Source organism: Amblyomma americanum, chromosome 4 (assembly GCF_052857255.1).
Source record: "Amblyomma americanum isolate KBUSLIRL-KWMA chromosome 4, ASM5285725v1, whole genome shotgun sequence".
Classification (NCBI taxonomy): Eukaryota; Metazoa; Arthropoda; class Arachnida; order Ixodida; family Ixodidae; genus Amblyomma; species Amblyomma americanum.
In genome coordinates, this window is record NC_135500.1 from 205,687,090 (window position 1) to 205,705,792 (window position 18,703).

The window sequence follows — 18,703 nt, forward strand, 5'->3', positions numbered from 1 at the left end:
CGAAATATCGAGGTGCAATAACTGGTTTCAACAGCGTGTCAAAGGAAGGCAAACCGGACGCGAGGAACACATTTTGTGAATTGTTGGATGTTTAATTTATAACACTTTTAGCCATGTTGTTAAGAATATGGTTTATCCTGTTTTCTCACATAGAAGATGCCATTCCCAAGCAGAAAATATCCTAAAGACTGGGCTATTTATTAATCGTCGAATGACAAACGGCAGGTAGGCCTTCATAGCATAGAACAAGCATGCGACACCTCTAAGTTTTTTGCACAGTTGAGCCATGCGTGTATTTCAGGGCAAATTGCTGTCTACGAGTATGTACCGATACACTAGGACAATTTAAAGACGTACGGGTTTCTCCGGGATATGAGAGTGTGCAGAGCTCTTCTTTGCAACTGTGCGCGGAGTGCGTGCAGCGAGAACCGGTTTGTGTGCAAGACATATGCTATATGTGGAAGACACGTGCTGCATGCGATACACGTCGTCTACGCGAGATGATTGTCACCCAGCGTGTGTCTATATCCAAACCACCCCAAGCAATTCATTATATGATGACGTCATCACTCTCCTTTCGCACCCTAACTCTCCTTACACTTTCCCTTTCCCCCTTCCCTAGTGTGGAGTAGCATGCCGGACAGGGTCACCTCACCGCCGTCTTACCTCTCCACCTTTCAATTTATTATATTGCTTTTTCTCTATTTTACAAAATGAACATAGTTGACGGAGTAGCAGGAACATGAGGCGCATCTAAAATTGGGGGAAAAAAAAGATCCATTATTGGAATTAGTTCGTGTGTGTGTGTGTGGATTTCTAAAACATGCTAGCCAAGTTTTCTGGGAGTTTATCTCAATTAAATTATATAGGAACCAATCACACAGCTTATCAGCATCCTGTTGAAGTACCTGGGCTGCGCACGAAAAATCGGCATTACTTGAGATGAGCAGTGTGCCATCTGCGTATTGATAAATCTGCAACGAAGTTATAACACTGTCGAGGTCATTAACACAAACATTAAATAAGATGGACTCCTGGGGAACTCCACTATGAAAAATTTACAATTCTGCTTTGCACACACCCAGGTGCCACCATTTGCGATTGTTCGGACAGGTATAGTTTCGTAATGACATTAGCAAAATACCTCGAAACCCACAGCGAGAAAGCCTTTCAAAGGGAATGTTCTGATGCACAGCAATAAATCGGTTCAAGAAAAACGCCAAATAACGCTTCATCCTTATCGAAAGTGGAACGAAAGGAATTCGACAGCTTTTATGTTTATATACGGGTACCAGAACCGGCCACAAACCGATATTGATGCTGGCTAAGCAGATTGTGCTTGAACAAAAATGCTCACATTACCGATAAAATGTCTTTCTAATATTTGTGAAAGTATGATACCATTGATTGATATTGGAAAATAGTCTCAAATATAATTTTTGTTTCACATTATCATTTATTTTAAATTATGTACGTCAAGATCCTGCTGGAGCAGTAATATGCCCTGCCATGTTCGTAAAAGTAATTTTCTCGTTTTACAGCGGTAACTGTTAGGTGCCCGTCCCTGGCTTGCGCTTCGCCGTCGGCGTAACCGGTGGGTGTGTTACCATGGTTACAATGGTTACCATGGTAACGCATCCACAGGTTAATATGGCAACACGGGTATGCTGGATAGCGGAGCAATAATTCCTAAAGTTGTGTTGTTGTTTTTTTTGCTCACTCTATGACACAGACCTAAACAAGTGATCCCCACGCTCTGCCAGTGTGCTCGACAGTATCTGACGTCAAACAGCATACGGGGAAACGAAGTGACGGCTCTTGTAACGTATATAATTTTATTCGCAACACTTTCTTGTAGTACTGTCACTAAAAATAACCGCAAAATTTTCGAAACGAGAGAGAATTCTTCCGACCACCACTGACAAGAATAATAAAAGATCGCTGCCTGCTTTCGATTCAAGCAGCCTCTACACTCTAGCGCGGGTGGTCTAGACCCCTTGCCAATACTGGCGTGGGGTATGAGACTTCCCGAAACTCCCTTGCTCTAAGTATTGGCAACAACGCTTAAAAAGAGGAGGTCAACATGTAGATGAAAGCAGACCTCAAGCGCCTTCCCAGTGCTGAACAAAGCTGGGCGATTTTCAGGGCTACCGAGGATGCAACTTTAACTTTATGCCAGTCTGCAACTTAGATGGCATATACCAACTTGTGCAGGCTGGTCTAAGCCGCTTCCCTTTAATGTTTGGGTCCACATTACCAGTCTTAAAGCCTGTGGAGTGAAATTTGGACTCTCGGGACCACTGAAAATTGGCCCAGCTGCATTCAACATCGCGGAGGCGGTTGTAATCTACTTCCCAGCCAATTTCTTTCAAATGTACCGTCAAACATCGGTCGCCAATTCTATCCTCCACATATGGTGCTGTTTACTGCCTTTTTTTTTTTTTCAGTGGCATGACCTACACCGACCAGATCAGCACTAGTGTTAATATTCGCCTCTAGGAGCTCAACAATGCACGTAACAATGCAGGCTGCTCACACGTAGCTGCTTACTGTCCCGCCTCGGACTGCGCTCCACGGTTCTCGGAGACTTCACTTAAACGCCAAGTAAATAAACGCTCAGTTTATTTTCAAGACTAGGGATACGGTGCATAAGCAAGGCTTTCACCGTTCTGCAGCAACCCAAAATCGATTACCTATACCACACCAGCGGGCCCTGGTCGATGTAGATGTTCTTGTGGTTCTTTCTACGAGCTGTTAGTGCACATGCGCTTGTGACATTTCTGTGTATATGCTGTTCTTGTAACTATTGGTGTCACGTATGTGTCCACGAGCGTTGCATTAGCATCTTTTACGTACTGCTTTTTTCGAGATCATGTCAACGACAGAGATAGTTAATAACGTCCTTTCCGTTAATGGATCGTTCAGTTGAGAATAGCCGAGAGCAACATGTGAAGGCGGCAGCCTTCAGTTTCTACATAACACGACGGTTTCAACGAAAACAGCGCCCGAAAGACAGGACCTACAAAAAGGAGACACGCACACACACAGTGCCTGTCTCCTTTTTGTAGGTCCTGTCTTTCGCGCGCTGTTTTCATTGAAACCATGTACCAACTGGGCCGGTAACTTTCCGTACCACGACGCTGTTTACCACGGGAAAAGCCGCTTATAATGACAAGCGCTGTAACCCGAGACGCCTCTCACGCTGTTTTTGAATAATCGCGCCGTACTTAGGCGCCAAGAGCCTAGCGGTGCTGCCAGACATAGACCGCGACATGGACAGCCATTACGAATAAAAGTGTCCGGCCTGTTCCTGGAGCCTCGGGGTACGCGCTGAGAACAAGTGTCTCGACGTGCTAGCAACCGCGACAACACTCAGTGTTAAAGGCATAGCACGAGGAGAGGTGCGGACGTGCGCGACAGAGGTCTAGAAGCGCAATTAAAGCGTCGACGCGCTTTAAAAACCAGAGCGCGCATGGCGTCCACAAATTAGTTCTCTCGGACCAGACTCAAGCGAAACGAAAGTCTAATTAGTGCCCCAAACTCTGGTGATTAGCTGTAGCCAGGCTTGCGTAGGAGCATTCTTACATGATGTTCAGGCAGAAAGCTTGCTTCATTCAGATAGGGGACAGCTAGTGACGAAAATATACTAGTCGGTGCTGGCGGGAGGCTCCGCTGAAAGACGCAACCTAAAACGTGCTTTACAGCGAGGGCTCCCAGATTAAGGGCGCCCTGCGCTCGTTCTATAAGGCGCAAGCATGTTTGTCAGGCAGATTAGAATCTGTTCGTTCCAAAAGGGTTCGAAAGTGGTGAAGGGTGTGCAGCTTAACGCGCCGAAGCGGCACCTGTGCTTAGAGAATGGCCGTAGTTCAGGGCTCCGGAAGGAATCATTAACGTGCGCTAATGTAACAATGCGTGCGGACTCTTTAGCCTGGCCTCTAAATGAGCTGTCGGACTGAATAATGCCTCTACGATTACGCTTTGTAGGTAACGTGTTTGACCAGCGCAACTGTTCGTACTTTTGTGATTTGCGATGAAGTCAAGGAACTCCGTCAACACTTGTGCGGAGTATAAATGGTTGCCGACTGCCTCCTCATGGGAAGCCGCACTGCCCAGCTCTCTCACCCGCAGGATAGCATAAGCTATCAGAGTCTTGACTGAAGACGCCGCCCGCAAGGACCGTTCTCCAAGTCACCCATTCTAAAAATAAGTTTTTCACCACGTATATATAGTTAATGTGTACCACCGCCACCTGTGCGTAGCACGCTAGGACGGCTCCTCGCTGCCGGTGACGTGACGTCACTGGTCACGTGATGTGTTACTCAAACGCTAGACGCCGACGTTCACGCCACGAGTCAGCCACTATAACAGCTTCGCTGTAAACATATCTGTGTAAAGACGTCTGACTTTAGCTACTGCGGCCATTAGGCCAGCTGCATGCAACCACTCATATGAGCTTCAGAGTATGCTGCAGTGCCCACGCACTCGTCGTAAGTGAAGTCGGTTCACTCGGCTCGGGCAGCCTGGGAGACTGAAGAAGAACGTGGCGACTATGACGCAAATCGAGAGAGCGGTTACAGATGTCGGACTTAGGTACGACTACTTGGTCTGATACTCCGCATTGGGAAGGTGGGAGAAAGAGGGATATGATGGGTGTTGATGAGAACAGAAGAGAGTCCAGGTAGATAGATAGATAAAGAGGAGGAGGGAAAGGCAGGGATGTTAACCAGAAAGGGGTTCCGGTTGGCTACCCTGCACTGGGGAAGAGGAATTAGGGGACTAAAAGGAGGAAGAGAGAAGAGAAAAAAGGCATAACACACACACACGCACAACGCTGTCACAATTTGTCACTCAATCTAGTCGCTCTCAAGTAGGCAAAGAGTGCCTTGTATGCCTTGAGGGCAGTCGACTGCTGTGGCCACGGACCGAGGATCTTTTGCTCTGTTAATGGGCGAGGATCGAGGCGGTCCAGGGCACAACACAGTGTATGTCTTGCACTCGCATATGCAGGGCACTCACAGAGAAGATGAGCGATGGTCTCCGCACAACCACAGCTCTCACAGGCAGGGCTGTCGGCGTTGTGAGCGAAAAATCACGGGCATGGCTCTGACAGGTGCAAAGAAAGAAAATTGGTTGTTGGGGAAAAGAAATGGCGCAGTATCTGTCTCACATCTCGGCGGACAACCAAACCGCGCCGTAAGGGAAGGAAGGAAGGTGGGAGTGAAAGATGAAAGAGAGAAAGAGGCGCCGTAGTGGAGAGCCCCGGAATAATTTCAACCAGCTGGGATCTTTAACGTGCACTGACATCGCACTGCGCACGAGCGCCTCCAGAGAGCAACCTAGGAGGCAGGTGGGCCACCTTGGTCACGTGACCTTGCGGCGTCCTCACGACCTGCCCACCGGACATTGAGCAAACTGCCCGCCACAGCAGGTGACAGATTAATGATTGGTCGCTCGGGAAAAGAAACTTGGGCTACACAAGGACTATCGCTGGCAGCACCTGCCATCGTAGGACCATCGCTTAACCACTGAACCACTGCGCCAGGAGTGGTATGAGTACTCGCAGGGATCTATAAATGTAAAGTCAAGAATGACCTATTCCGCATATATGGGCGTCAACCCACTAAAGCTATCGCGTCATACCGTTTAGGCGGAGCTTTGGTGTCTACATCAATTTTTGAATACATATAGTATGAATATGCCTGTGGCGAAAGTATGGAAGTTTTTATTTTCAATGCCAAAAGCTCTCACTAGGCCCGAGTTAACAAATAACAAGCTATTAATGTGTTTTTCTTCGTTACGCCCCGATGATCTGAGGGTGAAGTGCTCGCTTGAGTTACGTATCCCCACGTTGCCATAATAATAATAATAATAATAATAATAATAATAATAATAATAATAATAATCATAATAGGTTTTTGTGGAAAGGAAACGGCCCAGTATCTGTCTGATATATCGTTGGACACCTGAACCGCGCCGTAAGGGAAGGGATAAAGGAGGGAGTGATCAGGCGGCTTAGTAGCCGGAGGAGGAAGCTTCACACTTCACAGTGGAAATTTCCGCGAAGAAGGAGGGTACCATACATACGGTCAACTAAGGTTCAACTCACTCATGCGCACGCTCGCAATCGACATTAGTCTAAACCAACAGAAATACAGACTGAATCAGCGTCGCCAGTCAAAAACGACAGGTTTGACGGAGACGAAGGCGGGCCGCTGTCTTGGAAAAACTCCATCGATACTTCTTCATCGCATCATATCGGCTGATGCATGTAAAGTTCACTGAACTAACAAGTTCCGCTGCTATATCGTTTATATACACAAGTTGTATCATCGGTGACCCAATGCCAAAAATTGTTTGCTTGTTCACGCATTGAAAACTTAGGGCTCCATTACGGTGAGGACCAGATGAACCGCTCCAGGCGGAAATAAATCTTCTGGCATAAATGGGCTAGATGCACCAAGTAAGCCTCTGTTCTAAACGATCATCAAGGTTTTCTTTTCTCTCCAAGCAGGTGGCACTACGCTAGCGATGGTCGAGCGGTGTTTGCGACTGAGATCAGTGAGCGGAGCGTTGCTGAAACTCGACGATGGCCAGGGGCGAGCTCTGGGTAGTATTCAAAACTTATTTCTATTATTTACGATTCTAATTATATTGGAGTCTGGCATCAAGTGCGCGATAGAGTTAAAGGCTGCCTGAGTTAAAACAGGGGCGGATTCACCTCGCATTTTTGGGGCTTTTATCGTTGAAAAAAGGGGCGTCAGCATGGTTTTCCTTTGTAAAATTGCCCGCCTGATGGAGGAGGGCGGGGGAGGTGGGGCCACAAATTTTCCCAGAGTTAAAATCATTGGCTGGCATCTGTCTTCCGCTTCTCACAAGTGAACTCCGGAGAACAAGATGTGCAGCCTGAGACACGCGGTGTTATTTTTAATAATAATAATAATAATAATAATAATAATAATAATAATAATAATAATAATAATAATAATAATAATAATAATAATAATAATTGGTTTTTTGGGGAAAGGAAATGGCGCAGTATCTGTCTCATATATCTTTGGACACTTGAACCGCGCCGTAAGGGAAGGAATAAAGGAGGGAGTGAAAGAAGAAAGGAAGAAGAGGTGCCGTAGCGGAGGGCTCCGGAATAATTTCGACCACCTGGGGATCTTTAACGTGCACTGACATCGCACAGCACACGGGCGCCTTAGCGTTTTTCCTCCATAAAAACGCTGCCGCCGCGGTCGATTTCGAACCCGGGAACTCCGGATCAGTAGTCGAGCGCCCTAACCATTGAGCCACCTCGGCGGGGTCTTATTTTTCCCCGTTGTCGCATCGACGAGCTGGCGACATTCTTCGAAAGGACCAGCCACATCCACGCACATTGCAGTAACGTCCCTACGCGGTCAAGCTGATTAATCGCGGTAATTTGATTATACGAACCGCCATGCGTGCACAGCCGTGCGCTTTCAGACGCTGTCCGTGCCGCCACCACAGCCTCCGCGGCGGCAGCAGCAGCAACAGCAGCGGGAGCAGCGTCGGCGGCGGCGGCGCCAGCGAGAGTGGTGCCGGCGTCCAGGTGAGAACAGGCGCGTCTTCTTCTTCCTGCAGGGAAGGGGGTGAGCGGGGAACTGGAACGGCACCCCCCCTCTTGCCCCGGTCGAAAGGGAAAGCGGTTAAACGGCGCGGATGGCTCCGTCGCCCAGTCAGTCTGGCCGGCAGACGTCAACGGGATGGCCATGTGGTGCGAACGACTCGTCCTGCTCGTGGTCTCGCTGCTCCTTGCCGGCTCCTGCGCCGGACAGTGGGCCGTCGTCAAGGGCTACCGCGTCGTCATGAAGGCGGATATCGTCCGAGGTAGGCACGCTGTCGCGCTTCTACTCCCCCCTCCCCCGCGGCCCCTCCTGGGTCGCTCGACAACCCCGGGCCCTGTGCGCTCGCTGCTGAGGGCCCGGCGTCCGCTGCTACGCGGGGTAGCCCGCCGCTCCTTGCCGCCGTGTTCGTTCGCCGTGCCGGTCTCTCCGGGAAACCGCACTTTCGTGAAGCGGCGCTCAAGAAAGACGTGGTTGGCTGTTGTGTGCGCTTGGAATGTGTGCTTTCTCTTTTCTGGACATGGCATGCAATGTGCGATGTCGCTCCGTGTTTTACACGGGTGAAGGAAGGGCAGGAGACGGCCGCAGGCAATGGCCTCGCTTATCCTCGCCAATAGTTTCAAGTCCACTGAGTCTGCAGCTTAGCAAGAAACTTAGTTCGATAGAAGATTATCTCGCCTGCAATGTGTGATGTGTGCCTATGTGAGTAGCAGGTTAGACTGTCTTTACCTGACGTAGTACGAGATGGGAGTAGTAGGCACAATTTGGCGCAACTCGCGAGAGCGCCTTTCGTCTAGGTATGATCTCCCGAGCAAGGCATTGGAATTCAAACATTAGCGAAGGGTAGCGCATCGCCTCAGCAACTCAACGAATCTAACGCGTTCTTAACTGTATCGCGTCTCAAATGCTATTGCTGCTAGGCATGTGGAAAGAAGGAATGCGAAATATAACCAATTCACGCAGCCAGTAAGAACAGAAAAATGGCAGCATTAAAAATCAACAAGAACGCCGGAAGCAGCATTCGCAACTTTGCATTCCCCTATCTGCTCTATGCCCTTCCTCGTTGGCATCCATCATGATCGATTATCGCTCGTGGGAACAGCCTGGGTGTTTTGGAGCGTGCGATGTGTTAAGCCTCCTATGCACACTCAGTGCACGAATGCTTTGTGTGCTGTATACGGCTCCAGCAGGATGCGCGGCGCGATGATATCGAGCGCAAGCAAGCAAGTCACGGAGTTCGTCATTGCACTTTCAGGTCAATCACGGTAGCGATTGGACAGGTATTCAGCTACTCGTCTGCCCTCGTTTTTAGATGCAACCGATGATGACAGAGTGGCGCGAGCCTATACCGCGAGATCATATAATGCGATTGTTTTAAGAACCGCTTTCATTCGGTTCAGTTATTACAGGCACGATCAGTTGCGGTGAGGAAGTCAGTGGATAACTGTTTCCTCTTCACACCATAACGAGTCGAGCAAACTTAGCGCACGGCTTTCTTCATTTTTTTCTTCTTTTATTTCGCGGATTTCTTTTCTTTCTTCGCATCCCTCTCCTCACTATCTGCAGAAAGAGTGCTCTGGAAAGGGAACTAAACAAAGAAGAGGTCTTCCTGTTTCTGAAATCACTTGTCGGCGAAGTGACCTAAGCTTACCGCTGCTTCCCTTACTTGGCGGTGTACACCGCTAAGCGGTCATGCAAGTTCGTTACGTTCTTTCAGCTTGCGCTTCAGCTCTGCAGCGGGGTTTGTTTTGTTTGAACTGGCCAATTTCCGGCTGCAGAAGGAAAAGGTTCGCAGGTGACCCAAGAGTTCTAGTTTCCGCTTGTTCATTTTATAGCTGCAGGCTCAATTAAAAAGTACCTGCATGAATGGCTAACCAGTCATTAAATCCTTCCGGGCGCCTTGCTGTCGATGGAAAAGACCGTTTTACACAAAATTTTACAAAACCCACCGCGATTGCTGGTTTAGAACCGAACGCTTGCTCTCACCTCTTTTATGCATTTAATGCACGGATGCTCGCGACCCTCTTTGTGTTTCTGTTCGCTGGCCCCCGTGTATATGAAGGCACCAAAGGAAAAAAAAAATTGACTCCAAAATGAACGAAAAGTTTCTGTTCATAAATTTCACACAATAAACAAGGTTTGTTGTGGACGTTGTGCTCAGGTCAAATGAACAACATAAATCTCGTTTTGCCTTAAGGGGATTTGAGGAAATAATAGCATACGAGACTTTAGTCAGGCCTCTTTCATTTTAGTCGCTATTTATGAAGCAACAATTAATGCTTCTACCTCTTTTTTTTATGTTGTACGGCTAAACACTGCGACCTATGAGGCGCTCAGTGGCCAAGGGCTTTGGATTAATTTCAATCACCTGGGGCTTTTTGACGCACACAAAGCGAAGCTTGTTGACGTTTTTGCATTTCGCCCTTTTGAAGTTTGGCACATGTGGCCGAGATCGCATTGGCGCATCTATACTGAGCAGAAAAATTCCCATAGCTTTTATGCAGAGTCTTTAAAATTTTTTTTTGCAGACTAAGAAATAAAAAACACGGCCGGGAAGCTGATTTATTTTTCACCTTTTTAGTCAAAACTGAGGCATTGCTAACCTGAGCTTCATCGAAGTTTAAAACTTAGGTATTTCTTTTTAACAGCGACGATACTGTCATAAGGAGTTGCTACAAGTGCTTATCACATCAAAACAAGTTCATTACTGAAGAACCGCCTCAAAAATAGTGAAAAAATTTTAGTTTCTGTCAAGAAAAAAAAAAGCACTAACGCATTTCAGGCGTGAGCGCACCAATCAACAGGCGTACCACGTCCTCACCAGGCGAACCTAGTAATTTCAAACTTGTAAGTTACTCCGGGAAGCAACGTCGGAGTCCGACCTTTCGACTTTGATAACCCTAAAGAAAAAGAGAGACGCGCAATAATGGCCTTCTTTTTTCTTGAAATTAGAGTGAAGCACAGAAGAATAACAGCTACACACAATGTTAAATTCTACGCTGCAATGTGTCCAAAAATCCGGAATCGCTTATAAATGCTGGTTGCCACTTTTAACGAAGGCGTGTTTATTTTTTGACATGTAAGCTAGAGCCAGTGTGTACATAATATGTTGAAAATAATGTCTGTTTGCTTCATTTACTCAGTGTTTGTAGCCTCAAGAAAACAATAATGTGCGTGTTATGAACGACCTAAGAACGTAATTAAAATTGGGGGAATTCGATGTCTTCACCAGTACATTGAGGGCTGTGAAAATATTTCAGTATATGGCTTTCGTTGCTTGTTTTCTGTGATCGAAAATCAAGCAGATCACCTTAGGACGTAGCCATCGACATTTTTTTGCATATTCATTTGCTTCTTTTTCTAACGTGCGCATTATTTTAGACGGCTTATAATTTTTCGCGAGAGACGGTTTAGATCCAACTGAACTCACGTGTTTTTTTTTAATTACTGCTCAGCACAAAATCGTGAAAGGTAAGTCTTGTGTGTCACTCTAATGTAATGCAGGACACCTGCTAGGTAGCTGTCACTGCATTTTTTTCTCGTTTCCTGCGTTGGTTCTGAGGGAGCAAGAAAACCACTCGTGAAAAAGCAATAAATATTTCATAAGGTGCTGGAAGAACGATAGGTCTTTTTCAGTTAAATCAGAAAATGAGCTTTCAGTCCAGCCAAGCGAAAGAAGCTTCTTTCACGGCTACGATAAACTATTTTCAATGCATTAGAAGCGTTGTTGGTCAATTTCAGCCCGCTGAACTGCTTTCATTATTATCCCTGAACTGTGAAAAGTGTCGTCCCCCTTGTCCTTACAAATTTTTTAGCCTCATCAATAATTTCGAAGGAGTCCCTTCAATGATCGAAAACACTTACGTTCGACGCAAAAATTACTACACATTGGTCACCTCCGCTGCAAACATCTATACTTACGATGTCACGTGATGACTTTATTGATATTGAATTGATTTGAACTATTGATTTTTTTGCATTTCTTGCGTGTAAATAGAACTGGTGTGCTTTCATCCTGAGAAATGTGGTTTCATCTTGTTTTAGCCATCCTAAATGTGGAGAGGAAAGGCCATTACTAAGTGCCTTCGCCAAATACACTGTTTTATTTGTGCATTGTACTGCTCGCACAAAAACAGCAAAACAAAACGTAATCATTAAGCGTTAAAAAAAAGAACAGCTTGTAAAGAATGTGTTCGCCGCTTTCGCAGCAGCGCAGCAGGAATAACAGTCGCCCATGTTTATTTGTGCGGAAAAAAAAAGAATTAACTCCCTAGGTGGCCACGAGCAGGGATTGTTGTACAAGAAAAGTTTAGCAACGCCCCCCTCCCCCCCCCCCCTGCCCCCACCACCGCGCCTCGATAAAAACAGAGGGGAAAAAACGCGCGTGGCACACAGAGGTCCGGTGAGATAACGTAATAAACGTGAGGAAACAGACGCCCCCTGTAACTACCCGCCGCGATGCTGGAGCCGTGGAGCTTAACTCCAATCGAATCGGTGTGAAGGCGGCATGCCGATTCCAATATTGATAATCCGCATTCAATGATGATTGCTTCCCTGTTCACGGCTGATAGCATCACGGTGTGGGGTGCCGTGGTCACCGCGAATGGTCTCCAAGTCGCGACAGATGTACAGCCGCTACTTAGAGCAAGGACGGCTCGTGTAGGTAGTCGCGTGGACGGATTAGGCTTGGCTCAGAGCCGGCAGTGGTGGAGCTATTGGTGCTACCGCCGCTGCTACTTCCAAGCATCGCGGAAATGGAAGGACTTGAAACAACGTGTTTTTTTTTTTTTTCCGCCTCTAACGAAAGTGTAGCGGTCAACGCACTCTCCGGTTTCCCTTCGCCACCACTGCCGCCGCAAAACAGCCGCTTCATCCATGCATGCAAGCAGGCATCACCGCAAACTCTCAGGGTGCCCGTGATTATCCGCGAATCCAAGCCACGCGCTTCCGAGAAGGGAACTCAGAGAGAAAAAAAAAGAAAAAAGAAACAGCTGGGTCTCCAGGTTAGACCGTGCGTGAAAGCAGACGTCTACCCCCCCCCCCCCCCCCCCTCCTTTCCTGGCGGTCTTGTTTTCCACCCGCTGGTCGGTTTTCGTGATACACGCACCTCGCGTTGTATCCCCGACGTGTCCTTCACCTTAGCCGCCAGTGTGCCGCAGCTTTTCGCGTTTCACGAACTCTTCTCCGCTTCCTCCGTGCATATTCGTGCTCCTCCATTCGTGCATTCTACTCACGTGCTCGGGCTTGATATTCGCCAGCGAGCCCCAAAACAAACAAACAAAAATAAAGGGTGCATGCAGCAGGAAGAGAGGAGAGCAGGTTGAAAGAGAGGCAGGAACAACGCGCGAATGCGTAGAAGCCAGATCTTTCTGCTCGGGGGCAATGTCGAGAATTGTAACAGGAAGGTGTGCGTGCGTGTGTGCATGCGTGTGCTCTCGGCTCTTATAGGAAGCGGTAGATGCGGAATTTCGCCCGGCGAACTTGAAAAAGAAAAGAAAATGCACGCGGCCGGAGAGCGGCCAGCCACCGTCTCGTAAGGAAGACCCGCAGGGCTGGCTGCATGCGGCACGCGCCACGGTTCCTAAACTGTGAGCGCTCTCGAGCGCCCGGCAACCGCACTTTCGTATGCGTTCTGGTGCGTTTTTGTTTCGGTTTTCATTTCCTCTTCCTTTCTTCTCTCTATCTGGCGTGCCAGCGGAAAGTCGACGCTTGAGTTGGCACCGCATGCCGTCTAGACGCTAATTGCCGCAGCGCCGACACACTGTAGAACTCTATTCCAGCTGAGCGGGACCGCGCAGGATGGCGCGTTTAATGTAATACTTTCTAAAGCGGAAGAGCCGCCGAGACCACAGATGTGCTTCAGCGAATATTTACTCTCGCACATCTTCCTGCGGTTGTGCTTGTGACATGGCAGCAACAACGTTTAGAAATGCGTCGCCGCCTGCCCAAAGGAAGAAATTAACGGTGAAACACAGCCTGCGCGTGAAATGCGCACTGACCCCTAATTGCACAGTAGCGATTCCGATATCAGTCGGGAGAGAGTCAGCAGAGCTGGCACCGGCAACATCACAACAAATATTTTCATCTTCCGTGAACGAAAGGTCATATTTGCGAAACATACTTTGAATCGTTTTCTATGAAAGGCTTTGCGGGGACAGACAATGCACTCGGCAAAGGCAGTACCTGAGCAAGCGTCGTTTACATGCTCAGCGTCGCTGTAAACCAAATCGGTTACTACAAAAAAAAAAGAAATTTCATCTTGTTCACAGGCAACACTTCAAGAACCTGAAAAAAAAAAACTTACATTTCAACGCGTTCATCTCTCAAGGTTTCTTTCGTTTTTACCGAAACAAGCCACAAACTTCGCAAACACTGGACCGCAGCGCACAAAGCGTATGCGCTTTGGCCTGCTATAAATAACGAGCAAGTGGCGCGCCTCACCGCCGTGAGCGACAGACAAAAAAAAAAAGTTGCATGCATAGCTGTATAAGCGCGCGGTAGAAAGACACGACTAGCTGCCCAACTGGCCAGGTGTCATCCCGGCGCCGGAGTCGCCATGCCCCACCTGCCTCTTCCTAGATATTCCCCGAATAGCCGCTGCCTCGCAAATTACGCGGCGCGCAGCGGCGGAGGAAGAAACACGACTCGCATTTTGGCGCGCGCGACGCGAAGAGTAAAACAATGGTCAACGACGCCGCCCGCTGAGGACGGGGTACATATCCGCTGCTGATGCAACGGGGCCGGCCGAACAAGCACCGTCCATCCGGGTCGGCCGTGTGCGCTCTAATCCCGTAGCGGCCGCCACGAAACAAAGCGGGTCATCCGAGAGGTCGCAACGTCACGAGTCCTGTCGCCGCGCGGATTCGTTCGCACATCGTGCCTATAGCTGTGGTGCCGAACAATCTTCTCTGGCAGGCCCCTTAACCACACCCTCCTTTCCCTCGACCCGCCCTGGCCACCACCGCGTGCTGCTCGATATTCCCACCAGGCCGCGAGGACGACGTGTTTATCAGCCGTAGTATGTGTGTACGTGGCGGGGGGCCGTTATGCGGGCCTTGCGTCACGTTCGGATCGTTCGGGGTCCCGGGACGGAACCGCACTGCAAGAGGCCTTCGTAAGCTCTCACGCCTCTGACCCTTATAGTTCACCGGAGGTCTAGGAGTCGCGTAGACCACAGTGCAGAGTAAACGCGAAAAGTGTGAGGCTAAGCGTCGAGTGCGCCACCCTTCTACTTCGGGAAAAGCACCGGCCGGGCATGCTCCAACAGCTGTACATGCCCTAACGGTCGTGCGTACACCTTAACCGTCCACTAACAGCAGGGAACAGTCGTACCTCGTCCGACGCCAAAACGGATAACCACCTTTGGCAGAGTTGCTTTCAAAGATGCACGCAAGAATGTGCTAATCTAGCCGAGAACGGTCTGGCAAGTTTCCAGGTTTTCTTTGATGCTTCATTTCATGGGCAACACATGCTCCACTTTCTGCTCACCATTTTTTTTCGCCTATCCATTTGGATGTTGCCGCTTTAAACAGGGTGTTAGCGTTGATACAGCTGGGGAGTCGCTCGCAGGAATAGGAACCGATTCTACCTGCGTGGGCTCTTGAACATCGCTGACTTCCCGCACACGTCCTAGTTGCGTTCCTGCGTTCCTCAATTAGCTCTAACTGCTGAGATTATACCTGGAAGTTCGCACTGCGATGCTGCTTGCCTATTTGTTGTTTTATTTTCTTTTTCACTGTACGAATCAAAACGGTTTAGGCTCTAGACTACATCACTGCCAAGAAATGCCCGGTACGTTGTTATTATGCTGGGGAAAAACATATCCCCTGTGCCTCTATTTTGTAACGATCCCCCTCTTGCTCTTCATTCCTTCACTCTTCTACCACTGATAGTTGCGGCTTGTTACGTCATGATCAACAGCTAAATAAGCAGTGATATTGGCCATGCTTCATCGGAGGCGGGGCTGCCCAATGGCAAGAAAAGAAGACAACGAATAGTGAAACGGAGCGTTACAAGTTACGGCCCCCAAACTGGTTACCCTGGCGAGGAATGTGCTTTCTGCACATCCGTAGATATCAGCTTAAAGTTTTCTCCAAAACCAAAAAGATTTCACAATTTTAAAAAGTGCAGACATCACATAGGTGATAGTTTCAAGGTTCTGTTAACATGGGCGGCGTACCTTGTGTGTCAGGCAGTGTTATTTAAAAAAAAAATAAGAAAGCAATCTTTATCTTCTTCTTTCGACAACCATACGTGAGCCAGACTACACCAGAGACCAACTAGCTCCAACTTTCGCTCCAATGAAAGTGCCGATTGAGCCCCAAAGCAGGGTGCAGAGATATTCATACACACTAAAGAGGCCCATGATTACTTTATTTACGTCCCGTAAATTGAAAAAAAAAAGGCTCATAATATCATTTTGCCTCTTATTGTCGTTAGTTCACTGTTGCATGGGTGCGGCGCACTTCAGTGATGGGTTCCTTTGGAAATAAGCTTAGAAGGACACGGTTATGTTTATGCGCTGAAATTGCGAGGCTATGCTATTTCATCCTGCCCAGTTTTCAAGCCATAAATATTGCTGCGCTGGAGGTCCAAGCTAGTCTTAGGGACCATTGAAATGTCACCACGGGCATCAAATGCTCACAAACCAGACGTTAGAACCACAGCTGCAGCCGACAATAATAATAATAATAATAATTGTGTTTTGGGGAAAAGGAATGGCGCAGTATCTGTCTCATATATCGTTGGACACCTAAACCGCGCCGTAAGGGAAGGGATAAAGGAGGGAATGAAAGAAGAAAGGAAGAAGAGGTGCCGTAGTGGAGGGCTCCGGAATAATTTCGACCACCCTGGGGATCTTTAACGTGCACTGACATCGCACAGCACACGGGTGCCCTAGCATCTTGCCTCCATAAAAACGCAGCCGCCGCAGTCGGGTTCGAACCCGGGAACTCCGGATCAGTAGTCGAGCGCCCTCAGCACTCAGCCACAGCTGCAGCCGACAATAAGGCCAAAAAGGGTTTTTTGAACGATCGCCATTTCCGAGCTTGAGGCTTCGGCGGAACCCCGGTTAAGCAGGGAGGAAGTCTTCGACATCTAACTTCCCATCACCGGGGCCCCATGACATCGCCGTGCTCCCTGGCTGTTTGGGCACGGAGGCAACGCTCGCCTCATCCAATTAACCGCAAACCCGTAATTAGAGGAACGTTCTTTGCGTCCGTTGCCTGAATGAAGATTTGCGTCCGTTGCCTGACAGGGGACAACGCCCTTTGCCCGCGTGCACGTGCAGCACTCAATCACTTTGGGACAGAATTAACTGGCGTGTCTCAAGACACGTCGTTGAGGAAGATGTCGAGGGTTAGCTCTGCAGAGCTTCGCTTTATCCACGGCAACTTACTTTTTCGCAACAGGCGAACAAGTTTACGTTATTCACCGGCGAGCGCGAGCAGCCACTCGCAAGTAGTGCAAAGTATTTCAGAACTGCTGATAGGCGCACTGCAAGTAGGAGGTTCGTTAAAACAGAATTATCGCACGTTCTCTCAGTGGTGCGGCAAGTGTAACGTCTGTGCTGTTCCTGTATTTAAAAAAAATGAAATAGAAGAAGGGCATACAACGAGTCGCTAGGAAAAAATAACGTCGCAACGCGAAATCGGAGTAACGGCGTTAGGAAATATTGTACTAGTGGTAAAAGGCAGGACAGAGAGACGGGAGACCCAGTTTGGCGCGACACTGCAGGTTGACAGGAGAAGCGGAGGCTTTAAGACTGTGCAGAGTGACCGGACTTAATTGGTAGTTTAAATTGGCGCAGGTAAATATCGTATGCAAATTTGGGCAAAGAATGGAATCTTCGGGCGTGTTCATACTCGATGCGTGCAACGCTCGTTGGGTTAGGAACGTGAGATGGATCCAGAATTAATTTGGCGAAAGTCACACCCATCGCAGTACATACAGATCGCAAGCCGACGCCGTTTTGATGTATACGCGACGTGTCTTAAAATGCTTTCTCTAGGAAACACATGAAATACACTGCCACTACACTTAGATTGCATAAAATTTTAGAAGGCTTGATTTGAAGCTATCGTGTTGAAGGTGACCTGATGCGGGAAGAAACAATGCACTAGTAATCCCTCAAGTACTAGCATTCATCGACGGCCTGTAAGAAGTCTCTCAGGCGTATGAAATTCTAGGCACGACAGCGGTTATCGGCGTTGACTTTATTTTTCTTTAATTTCCAGAGCCTCCAGAGTAGATAAAGGACATTATCACATAATCTCTGGGAATTACTCGCTCTTTTCTAGGCCGTAAAAAGCCTTGGTCAGAAATCCACGAGCCAGTGGACTAGCTTTTGAACAGTTTGTGGAGTGCCCCTTATAAGGCGTTTCCGCAGCTCCAAATCCCGGAATGGTGGAGAGAACTGTAGTCCTCAGCACTCCGGAGCTTTGGAGCGTCATCATCATCAGCTTTGCAGTCTCACGGGCGCGTAATCTGGCTTTCTGGCTCGGCTACTTTTGAGCGAGGCTGCACACCTTCTTCAGGGGTATTCGTAGTCCGTAAGGAAAGCGTACACGCGACAGGCGGCGAACGCAGTGACAGCAAGGACATTCACGCCTCTCTGTAAGCGTCGACGAATTCCACTCGGCAGGTGCTGTCGCAGCGCCCAGCACGCGTCGACACCCGATGACAGGTTACTTCGGAGCCCATTAGCGCGGAAAACGATGGCGATGACAGATTTCAAGGCTGGTCCCCGCGACGTGTACTGCGCGCGAAAACAAACTGCGGAGGGATCGCGTATCACAAGCCGAGAGACAAATAATGAAAAGAAAGAGCAAATAATCGCGACGTCGAAAAACACTTGTCAAACGTCGATGGCGCAGATCAGTCAACTGCAGGCGTTGCAAGTGGGTCGCAAAGCGATGCCGATGTCAGGGTGGACGCGAGCTGGGAGTTCTCTCAGTTACGTAACGACGAAACCTCCTTACTCTTGACGCGCCAGGAATCCGGCGCATTGGCTCTGCAGCCGCGTTGCATTGCAGGGAAATCTTCCTCTCGTACAAACACGCACTGTAATTAACAATTTAGGTTGCGCTGCGGTTACCGATCAAGCGAAAAAAAAA

The 18,703-nt window shown here is 48.5% G+C and overlaps 1 protein-coding gene across 1 annotated transcript in view; it reads left to right on the forward strand.

The window, feature by feature from the left end:
* The first annotated feature begins 7,692 nt into the window (after positions 1-7,692).
* Positions 7,693-18,703, forward strand: part of LOC144129161 (uncharacterized) — a 106,069-nt gene continuing 95,058 nt past the window's right edge. Inside the window, exon 1 of the mRNA XM_077663115.1 lies at positions 7,693-7,854. Within this exon, the coding sequence (XP_077519241.1) occupies positions 7,731-7,854 (124 nt within the window). The 5' untranslated portion in view covers positions 7,693-7,730. The remainder of the gene's footprint in view (positions 7,855-18,703) is intronic.